General features: G+C 44.4%; 1 protein-coding gene across 4 annotated transcripts in view; it reads left to right on the top strand.

The window, feature by feature from the left end:
* Positions 1-478: 478 nt before the first annotated feature.
* The window catches only part of cacnb4a (calcium channel, voltage-dependent, beta 4a subunit), a 35,481-nt gene continuing 23,768 nt past the window's right edge, over positions 479-12,191 (top strand). For 2 of the 4 annotated variants that reach the window (XM_084022586.1, XM_084022585.1), the window contains exon 1: positions 11,007-11,321. In XM_084022586.1, the coding sequence (XP_083878712.1) occupies positions 11,277-11,321 (45 nt within the window). In that variant the 5' untranslated portion in view covers positions 11,007-11,276. Of the gene's footprint in view, positions 767-3,745; positions 3,830-11,006; positions 11,322-12,191 lie in introns of those variants that run through there. The other 2 variants (XM_084022584.1, XM_084022583.1) reach the window with 2 other exon arrangements.

Here is a 12,191-nt window from a genome sequence, read left to right as displayed (position 1 = left end):
GTTCTCAACGTACTTACATAGAAATGGACACACAGTTTAAAACAAGAAGTTTCTACTTTATCTGTATATATTTATATTCTAAAATGGGAGCAAGTGTGACAAAGAAATCGGATTTTGAAGGTCACTAAAGCTGGACAAGGTCAAACATTAACATCTATCTATAAGGAAGTATATAAAATACATTTTTCAAACAGTAAGACAATAATGAACCGGCCCAGGTTGCCCTGAATATAACATTATATACACTGTTTCATTATCATTTCCATGTTTAAGATATTGACCTATAATTTACAGTTACAGTGAACGCTTATTGTTACAGGATTATTGCACATGGATTGTTCCTGGCTCAATGTAACCGGTGGTACATAATATGTTGTAATGGGCTGATTGGTCGTCCGAGCGTCTCTCAAGGTGCTGGAATGTCCGCGCTGTCCGTGAACGCAGCAGCAGTGAAGCCCAGTGGGATGAGAGTAGAGGGGGAGGGTTAGCATCCGTACTCCGCTGCGCCGCTCACCGTTGCAAGGACTTCTGTAGACCTGCTGCCGCTGCAGACCGGGACGCATCTGTTTCTCCTGCATAGTCGTGAAGCGGAACCGGAGCCAAGCTGGAGCCGGCGGTGCACTGTCCCCCACCGGAGCAGCAGCAGTTCCAGTGGAGCGGCACCGAGCGGCAGCCTCCGCCCTGGACCGACGAACTGGCTGAGATGTCCCGGCACATCTACACCCGACACGGGATAGGAGAAGGGACGCAGAAGCCCGTGTTCCAGGTAGGAGGAAACAACACCACCGAGGCGCCTCTTCATATTAGTTTGTAATGATTTATTACAGCAGATCACACACACTATATGTCACACAAATAGGCTACTATTATTGATAGGACAAACAGTGTTATAGGAGATCAATAGGCCTACCTATACTCCTACTAAAACAGCAACATTGCAAATACGGTAGATTTGACAAAATCACATAATAATAATAATAATAATAATAATAATAATAATAACAAAGCTATGTAAAAATGATGACTTAGTATCTCATTATTTTGAGTAACTAAGTCATTATTTTTAGATACGAGGTCATTGTTTTGAGATAGTGTGTCATTATTATGAGTTTGTTGAGAGCTCATTATTTAGAGTTACTGAGTCATTATTTTGAGATACTAAATCATTCTTTTGATACCAACTTATTATTTTTGAGATATTTACTCATTATGTTTGATGTATTACGTAATTATTTTAGGATGCTAACTCATAATTTTGAGATATGATTTTTAAGATCATATCTCACCAACAGACATCAGTTCAATAGCTTAGACAACTGCTCCTCCTCTGCAACTCCTCTGTCTCAAGGCGTCCCCCAGGGTTCAGTGGTTGGTCCTCTTCTGTTCATCCTCTACATTCTCCCCCTCGGTTTCCTCATACATCATCATGGTTGCCGTTTTTCACTGCTACGCCGATGATGTCCAGCTCTACATCTCCACTAAAGCCATCACCACTGTCACTCATTTCAGCCTCACCAACTGCCTCACTGACATCAAATCTGCAACCACCAACTTAACTGACAGAACCGACATGATCATCATTTGTCCCAAATCCCTCACCAGTGCACCCACAACTTCACCCACAACTCCACTCTGTCTCTCTCCCCACACTTCCACTACCTTTGAGTCTCTTTGACAGCAACGTCTCCTTTGAAAACCACAAATCACCAAAACCGCCTTTTTTCCACCTGAAGGACATCGCCCGTCTCCATCCATCACTCTTTTTGCCTGCCGCAGAAACCCTGATCCAGGCTTACATCACCTCCACACTGGACCACTGCAACATCATTTTGTACGGCACATCATCCAAACATTCAGAACAAAGCCGCCCTCGCTCCCATGACCACATGACCATATAAGCCCGGTCCTCCAGAACCTCCACTGGCTTCCTGTTCCACTTCAGACTCCTCCACAACCACAAAGCCCTCCACAACCAGCCCGTCCTAAGTCATAGCCCTGCTCCTCCACCTCCTCCCTGTAGCCTCCGTTCCTCTGACGCTAACCTCCTCTCCCTCCCATCAGGACCGAGCACCGAAACTTTGAGTACCATGAAAAGCACACTTAACATATTATTTTGAGATACTATTAATTTTATTATGAGATGCTTAGTCATTATGTTTAGATAGTTTCTAATTATAATGACTTAGAGCATCGTTTTTTTCCTTCACGGCGGCAGGAATGGGCTTCCATAGACTACCCATCCCCACAGACGCACTAAAACTCATCATTTTGTTCTCTGTTAAACTGAAGCTACATCTTTCATCGTTCCTAATGAGCCCCCGATGTGTCATTCATCAAACACAGGCACAAGTCCTTCAGTGCTGTGGTGAGAATTTGATTTATTCAAAAGGAAATGAGAATGGCTTTTCTAATTACTATTAATTATTCATCATTTTCTGATGGAACTCCACTCGTGATGCACGAGGAGGTTCAAGTCACCGCGGCTGAAATAGATTTTTAGCTCTGTATTGAATTGTTGGTACTGACCTGAGCAGTGTGGACCTCTATGAATCAGTAGACAGCATGCAGACAAACCTCTCTGCTTCTAGACAGGTGACATTAAAGGGATATATGCTGTGATGACATCTCACAAAATGTACAGTACATCATTGTATAAGACTGCAAACATCAATTACTTTCATACATGATTTTCACACTTATTGTCTACATTAAACTGAATTGAATACTGTAAAATGTATAAAAGAGCCTGACAACGTCAGTCCAAAACCCCAAAGTATTTAATTTACTGTCACATCAACGCTGGAAGCATCATGGCTGGCATTTTCATCACGGAACCGGATGACTTTATTATCAAACAGTTGCCGATTCATTTTCTTTTCATCGACTTATTGGTTAATTGATTACTCATTTCAACCCAGTCCTAGATAGAGGAGAAGAAGATGCCAATCCCAAAGGGAAATCCCAGCTTTATGGCAGCAACGTGACATTAATCATGAAACAAACATAGGCAAGAAACAACATTTAATACAAGCACTAATAACATAAGATAGAATAAATAACTGAACAGAGGCTGAACTCTCTCTAACTTGAATATGTATTGAATAAATGATGTTCAATCAATGAAAGTCCATGTTAATGTGTAGTGCAAGTCAAGTAGATGATGTTCAATAATGTATATGGTAAGAAGCTGGATTCTGCTTGGCTGCAAACATTACAATGACATTGAATCGACGGCATCTGTGTGATGATTGCAAGAGGACACAGACAGAAAGGGAAGAACAGATAAGTAATATAATGGATGCTGATGATTGTAGAGCTGAAACCACAAATTCATTGATTTTGTTGTTTGCATCTCTAGATGAATGTAAATAAAAAATAAATAGATGCAGTTCCGAGTCAGCAGCATTCTGGGGTTTTTCTGGAAGTACCTGAGATGCTCTCCGATGCCACAGGAGAACACGATGTCTCCCCTCCAGTCATTAATCACAGCTGCATCTCCAATGAAGTGTTCCCTCATTTATTCCTCCAGCACGACAACAATGGTGTGAAAATGGGTCACGCAGAGTGCAACGTCCATGCAGAGCCAGAGTGCCGTCGCCTCCCGCGGGCTTACATGCTGGTTATAATGGGGGTTTGCTGGAGGAAAGGTGACCTTCAGGTAGAGAAGGATCATATAGGGAGGATACAATCATAATGGGAATAATAATAATAACAGAACGCGTACATCTGACTGTTTCCTCCCCAGGCTAACAGAGGGACCTACTCCAGACGCAGCCGGCTGAAGAGGTCCGACGGCAGCACCACCTCCACCAGCTTCATCCTCAGACAGGTAGGACACACTGCTCATCAGCATGCTCACAACCATAACATGGGCTTCATGGGATTGGTCCTTTGTTCCATGATGAATAACTATGCTACCCTTTGCAGTCCAAACTGTTAGAACCACACAGGATGTTAAAGTGTCAGCATGTTAACTGTTTAAACATGACTTATAGTTGGATGGGTGGATGTCATGATGTTATTGGTTGAACCTGGTTGGTGGGAGCTTACAGCACACGTCCTCCCAGCATGCATCTGATTAACCTTGTGATTTAGGGAACAAGGTGACTTGCTCTGGCTTAAGTTGCCGGTTGAGTGGAAGCAGCTCTGGCTGAGCAGATCTTGAGTATTTATTTCTCATATTTATGTGAGTGGCATCCTCGTGCGATCCGACCTCGATGACCGTGAGCACACTTTCTTCTTGAGTATTTCAACATAAACTCTCGATGGAGGATTATCCTTCAATATATCACCAATCCTGTTTTTAATAGCCCAGCCAATGAATGTTGAACACGTTTGTTATTTGAAGAAACGTCCTCTTCATATCTCCTTGTGGCTCCGGTGCACCATCACTACTGACCTCAGTTCAGTCCAGCAGCATTTACCTTCACTTTCGAAAACTGTATTTGAGTGAAAAGTGAACAACACCGGGGCTTCCGTCCTCAGCTGTGGTTTTTTGGGAATGGATGACCTCGATGTGTCTCAGCCTGGACCCTCAGCTGCTCGGCTGCATCGGAGGCGTCCATCCACCGGTGTATGATTAATGAGGTCGTGGTGAAGCAGGGCCCTTCAGAATACAGAGGGGAGGCAGTCTGGACTTTGCCTTCCTGCTAACAAGTTACCAAGGGAACGGAGCCTGCAGAGGGCCACTCAGCAGCACAAGGACATTTGATCATTGGATCCCTCCCAGTCCTTTTCATTTCTCATACCTGACCTGCTTTACCTTTATCTAACCAGTAACTTCCTTGAGATGTAAATCTCTGTTTTTAAGGGCGACCTGTCCAAAACGGCACACCAGTGACAGTTTAAAGAGGACCTATGATGCTTTCCTGCTGCTTCTCTTTCCTTTAGTGTGTTTATAGTTTGTTGTTTATGTCAAATGTCCTAAAGTTCACGTCCAAAGAGAGTCCAACCACCTTTTCATCTATACAGCGATGTCACCAAGAACGACATTAACATGATATCTGTCTAGCCGCTGGTTTGTTCCGCCCTCTAACAAAGCTAGTCAGAGAGGAGCTGAGTGTGGAGTCTCATGTTGAGAAGACAAACCTAAATGTCCTTCATAAGGACTTCTAGAGGAAGAGGAGCTGAAGAACAAGTGGCTAAACTTCATTTCATCACTATTCATCAGCAGAACAACTCCTGTTATCTGGTTATGGTAAGGGGGCGGGTCATTTCTTACAAACTAAGAAGTTGACCAATCACAGAAGACTGGGCTTTTTGGGAGGGAGGGGCAGGAGGTCAAACAGGGTGTTTCAGAAAGGGGCTGAGAAGAGCTGCTGCAGCACAGCCTGATGGGAAAATAAAGTGTTTTAGAGCATTAAAGCATGTTGTTTACATACTCTACTAACTACATACTCACCACCACACGCTCTCTCTCTCTCTCTCTCTCTCTCTCTCTCCCAACCACACACTCGCTAACGTGACACAGCCCTGCAGTGATGGAAACCCTGACAGACCAACGCTATGCCAGGCAGACACACAGCTGGCAACCTAGCAGCTAAAGGAATGGATGTTGGGGAAACTAACATCAACATCATGGTTGCTACCTCTCCAAGACCAGTCAACTGCGGATGCAGTCGCATGTTTTGCAGTTGGTGATAATGATGATTCAACCACAGCACCCACCATGCAATGCACTAATCCTGCTGGGTTTAACCGATTGGTTAACAAGGGTGGGCTAATTAGCACCCCTATTAAATGCCTCGAGTCCAGGGAGCAATGTAGGAGAAGCTCATTGCAAACCTTTGGCCCCTGGTGAGGTCTGCATCAGCAGAATCCATATATATGAGGGGAGTTTCCCCAGCATGGCCCTGTACACAAACAGTACACAAACAGGTGGAGTCGGCTGTGTAACGGCCAGTCTACCACATCATGAAGCGTATAATGATGAGTACAGAGGTGCTTCAGAGACAACAGAACTGGTCTTTAGAGGCTTTTTCATGTGAGCAAGGTAACAAAAAGCACATGTGTGAGCAGCCGGCAACCTCCGGTTCTGAAGTGAAGTGAAGCCAAGATGAAGTGCCTTACACTTGCTTTCTCTCTGCTGGCCACCAGGGGGCGACTCCTCTGGTAACAAAAGAAGTCTGACTGTTTAGAAGTCTATGAGAAAATGGTCCTACTTCTCTCTTGATGTTTTATCTCAGTAAACATTGTAAACATGAGTTTATGGTCTCAATCCAGCATGATGTTCATTTAGTACATTATGGTCCATTTAGAGTCCAACAGACCAGAAAGCAGGGGATGCTTTAGGGGGCGGGGCTACCTGGTGATTGACAGGCCGCTACCAGTATAGTTAGCTACTAAGATGACTTTAACACTTAAAGTTGAACTTCAATTATGAGGCTAACTTTGCATTTGTGCGCTTGTGTTTGTCAGATCCGCCCGTTGCTCCTCCACTGTCCAAATATGGTCACTTCCTTCACTGGTTGCAACCAATGTCTGACGTCCCGATGACTCCGTCCACTTCTCACATATAGTCTATGATACAATCACAGAGCACAAAGACTAAATCTACTTTCACCATCCAACACTGTATATGATTCAGTTCATGAGCTGATCATCTGTGGAATTGATCTCAAAGATATGCAAAGATATGATCAAAACGGTATTTAATTAAAGCTCCATCGTCAACACCTTTTTAAAATCGAAATCAGGACCTTTTAAAACAATATTTGTCGTAAATCATGATATAGATGAAAATGAAATGAATGTTGTTCTCATTAGTTCACAGTATTCACACATTCTCTAGACACACTCAACGAAGTGTCTAGGTGGTTTAACACAGAGCAGATGATGTTGGATTCTCCTGAATGCTTCAGTCCTTTACAGTTGCTGATGGCTTTGGGCTTTAATTACACACCACCTGTATGTTCATCAACCTGCTGCTGTTAATTATTGAATAGCCACTGCATGAAGGCAGCACAGTCATTATGTGGCTCACAGGAAGGAGGGAAGACGAGATAGAATGGACAGAAATACACAACAATGGAACAACAAAGAAAACATGAGAAGAAACCAAAAAGATAGAAGAAGAAGAAGAAGAAGAAGAAAAAGAAAAAAGAAGAAGAAGAAGAAGAAGTAGGACAGAGAAATGTATTAGATGCTTACAGATTTCTTCAACACCCACGCTGTGATTGGTGTCATCACCGGTGTGATCGTCATCAGGTGGGCTCTCTTTGATTCCCTCGTGTATCCATAGTAACCGCCACCGTTCAACAACAGGGGTCAAGCCCAGAAGGTTGATGAGCAGGAAGCTGCACCTCCTCCTCCTTTTCACCGAGAAGTGCTCACATGAAAGGAGAGGAAGTTATTCTCCATGTGTCACGCCGCGGTGAGGTTTTGTCTTGTCACTATCAAAATTCACTTGAGGCACAAGGATAACAGAACAAAAAATCAAACATGAATATCAATACTCAATCAAGGCAAGGCTGTGACGCACTGGCCCAGGACAAACGAAGACACAGACTATTTAACACATGAGGGAGAGGGGAACCGGTGGAAACAATCAGGAATCAGGGATGACGTCAGACACATGAGGAAGGACAAGTGACCTGAAATGAGAGGGGAGTTAGACTTTCAAAATAAAACAGGAAGTTCACAAGACAAAACCTCGGCTTGACACCACGACATTTAGACATCTCACTATAGCAACTCATAAAAAACATTCACCTCTTATATACAGTCTGATTGGGAGCCGAGGGTGATCCTGTTCAATATTTTAATCTGATGGCAAAAAACAACTAAATCTGCCAGCGAGCATGTAAGGAGTCAGTTACCACGGTAACAAACTCCGAGTTCCACTAAACCTGCTTTCTGAAACGGGGCCAGGAACTGTGTGGGTTGTGTTTTGATCAGATTTGATCAGATAGCAAACAACCACACGGCGATGTCATCACATTGTGACTCAAATATTTGCGCCCACGTCTTAACCAGCGAGAAGAGCACGGATACAGAGACTGTAGAATCACCATCACAACGCTGATTGGCTCATTTCCCTGTCAGTGGAGAGAGTTCGTTAAGGGAGGATCAGCATCAGTCTGTGGGATGTCCTCATACGGGTCAGTCCAGTTAAAGGTGAGAAAATGATGAAAAGATTGTCATATAGTGTTGACTTCATAGGAACAGGACAGAATCTATTGGAGGAGGTGTGTTTGGTGAGACACCACATGATATGCAAAGTATATTTCTCCTCGATGGTGTGGCGAACATCTCCATCCTCTCAGATGGACAGATGTTCCTCTGATGCCTGAGCGGCTTCCAGGACTCCCTCTGAGCTCCACGATAAGACGATGCCAGCGCTGGGCTGTGTTTGCTCTCAGGAATAATCCGGAGCTGCAGCATTGAAGTGGCCCAGAAGACGTTTGGCTCTTCGTTCCACTTTCTCTGACCTCCGTATTTGTTCAGAGCTCATATACATGTTTGCATGCACACAACGTCTACGTCATATGTCCTGCTCCAGAGCTGGTGGCTGTGCGTTTTCAGGAATTTATGTGCCAGCAAATTGCAATGAATCAGTGTGTGGAATAAGGTCAGCAGCAGACTGTAACTAGTGGAGCACGATCTGAGGCTGGAAGAAACCTCTGGGAGGGTTTGAGTTTTACCAACATTTCTACTGGCGACAGCAGAGGCATCCATCTTCTATATACTTCGTTGGTACGATGATGAAACATTATTGTGTTGTTTTCCTACAACTGTCCAGCAACATGAGCAATCAGTGCGCCTGTGCATCACCCTGTGGTGTTGAGGCAACAAAACCATGTACGTAAGACACAGGAAGTCAATGTTTGTGTTAAGGAAACTATGGAGGTTATGGAACAACAAATAAGTAAACGTTTGTTTGATATAACGACGGAAGCATCGTTACTTAAGTGTGCAGGCGAGGCAACGTTGACTCTGCATGCACATGAGCTGCAGTCTCAGGGTGAAAGTGTTTTCAGACCCGACCATCCATCCCCACCTCTGAATGGATTCCGTGGGTTATATATTCATGTTACAGGGCTCTACTGGTCGCAGCTACAGCTACAAACAGGGTGAGAACAGCTGGCAGATGGTGTTCAGTGTGTGGGAATTGGATGAAATGAAATCAGTGTGCTCCGAAGCAGAAGAAGAGGCAGGTGGGGAAGGATTTATTGAAATCGAACTGTTGTTGACATGAACACAGAACACGTAACCACGACGATCTCAGTTACTGACACACTGTTTAAAACGCAGCACAAATCATCAAGGTAACAAGAAAATGAGTTTTGATCTGAACTGCAGGATACTGTACACACACACACACACACACACACACACACACACACACACACACGTTCTCGTGAGCTTTGCTCGTGCAGATTGCAGGTAGAACGTTAGTCATGATTGTGCTGTGGCTGTGGAAGGTTTTCCCGTTTGGTCGGAGCAGGAAAGCAGCCGTGAACTAACGACCTCATCAGCGCCTCCTTAAAAAGTCTGACATCCTGGGTCACCAAGTGTAATTCCCTTCTGTCTGAACTCAAGTATGAATGCAGATGTGGAGAAAGTCTCATTTTGGCATGACAAAGATTATGATGGCTTCCTCCCAGAAATTAAATTTCATTTCTAAACCCCAATACAAGAAACGCAGACGTCCCTTTCACTGAAATGTTCAGCTCGCAGCCTGCTACGTGATAAGGAGGCGCTGGTAATCCCTCTATGTAGGTCACATGGCTCAGCTCAGCAGCCTTTCATTGGTGAACCACATGGCGGGACTGGCCCAGCTCTCATGGTTCAGGTTGTCCATACCCCCCGTCTGGTGAAAACCACATATCTCCATATGTGTTGATGTTTGTTATAAACTGGAGGATTATAACAAACATTCAACATGTGTTGAGAAAAGTCTGTTTTCTTTTAGAGATACGAGGTTCTCACTGGACGCTCCAGACATATGATGATCTTATTAAACTGGCAGGTTGATGATGGGAGCAGGTGCATCTGCAGTAACGTGGCTTACCAGGAGAGGTCGCTGTTGCTCTACTTTCTCAAAGAAGCTGACAATAAAAATATGCTCCTGCAGCGTTCACTCAGATAATACAACATAAATGTGCATTTAATATAATGTATTGGTTGATTGATTAAACAAGGACGATGGACTCCTGTTTTACCTGTTCAAATAGTAGTATAATACTAATACATTATACATATACTAATACATTTACATGGAGGGCTAAACAATGAAATGCATGCTCATATATACAAACATATGCACACATATACTGGACATAACATTAACCCAGCTCTTAGGAAAAACTATTCTATAAAAATGTTTGAACTATTTCTTTAAAAAAAATCACCAGCCTGACCATTCCTCTATTATTCTGTCAATTCCTCTCTATGATGACATTTATATGGTTTTAGTATCATCACCCAGTTTGTTATGGACCATCCAAAACTAATAATGATAATGAATACAGTTCTGCTGTTTCTCCTTTGTTCTCGTCTGTTGACCTGTTTTCTTTTTCTATTACATTGTTTTCTTTATTGCAAGACAAAACAACAACAAACAACACAAGATACAAGAGGACAACAAAGACAGTGTGTACGGAGCAAATAACCAGATTAGTCAACTGGTTCCATTCAGTCATCTCTAAAAAGCACAGAGAATTCAACGGGCCACAAAAACCAAACCCTCATGGAGCTCCATTCCTCTCTCCACCGACTGATGAGCTGACACACGTTGATCCAACAAACAGCTTGGAAAGACGTTCAGAGCTACACCTCAGACGCCGTCCTTCTTTGTTCTTTTTATCATCTTTTTTCCATAACGTGTCATCCTTATGATTTTCATCTTTATTGACTTTATTCCCTGTCTTGTATTGCACACACACACACACACACACACACACACATACACACACACACACACACACACACACACACACACGCTCACCAGCCAATCGGCACGCTGCATCCCTCCCCCGTCACCCAGCCAGTGCTGGAGGAAGGGATCGGCTTGTGTGATCGGAGCTCGGGAGGCAGATGAAATGCCAGGTCCGCTGTGCCTCTGGGGACGACCAGCTGCCTTACAATAATGGGAAGCAACAGTCGCTGACTCGGGGGCAATACCATCCAGCTCAGGGAAACGCAGGGCTGCACCCTCCTGCCTCCTCATCGGGCTCGGTCGCTTCATGTGGAGGAAGACACGTCTGTCCTCATCACCCATCCTCTCTGGACCAGGTTGATCATTCACCGCTGCTTTCCTTCTTCTTCTGGACTCCATGTACGATAACTTGTACCTGCATGGATTTGAAGACTCGGAGGCGGTGAGTGTGACGCTCCGGTGAACCATGCTTTGTTTGTGTCGTGGCTCGTTGATGCCCTGGTGAACACCCACAGAAGGAGACCTGAGTGGACTGAGCGTGCACGCTTCTCGGGGGAGTTGGGGGAGGCTGGGGGAAGGGTGTGTGTGTATTTTAGGGCTCTTCAATCCAACTGTCTTCCTGCTGCCGGGTCTGCAGGTCTGATCAGCGTCTGTGGGGATGAATGGCCAGCGTGCACAGATAAGATAAGATCAACCTTCATCAGTCACACGGCGGGGAAACGTGAAATATTACAGCAGCAAAGGGAGCATCAGGGGAAAACAGAACAAGTAGAATAAAGAACAGCAAAGATACGAATAAATAAGTTTACAGTAAAAAATATAACCCCATTATTGCACATGACACAGGCGATAAATGAAGTGTTGATATAGCGAGCTGCTGGGTGAGAGCTTCGTGAGTATTTGCGTGACTCTCCCTCTTCACATCGCCGAGGTTTTGCAGCACGATCACACATCTGTATCGTACTGATGATGCGTACTGATGATGCGTACTGATGATGCGTACTGCGACGCCTTCCACAGGACGCGGGTGCATGGGTTTGTGGGAGATTGGTCACTGAGTGGAGATTCTCACCTGCAGCCTTTGATCCATAGAGGTTGACATTATTATTGATGGGATAGAAATGTGGTGGAGAAATGCTCACAAAGGCAATAAATGTAAGAGCTGCTGCTGGAGGGGGTCCCACTGAGCCTGGATCTGTCCCCGGTGGGCATCTAAACCAGGTTCCTCTTATCTAAGGGAGGAAACGTGGCCAGAAGTATGTGGACAGATTACTTCAATCCAAAACATTTCATCTGCTGCTTTAACAGCTTT

Source organism: Eutrigla gurnardus (assembly GCF_963514095.1).
Source record: "Eutrigla gurnardus genome assembly, chromosome: 12".
Classification (NCBI taxonomy): domain Eukaryota; kingdom Metazoa; phylum Chordata; class Actinopteri; order Perciformes; family Triglidae; genus Eutrigla; species Eutrigla gurnardus.
This window is presented reverse-complemented; position numbering and strand designations above follow the sequence as displayed.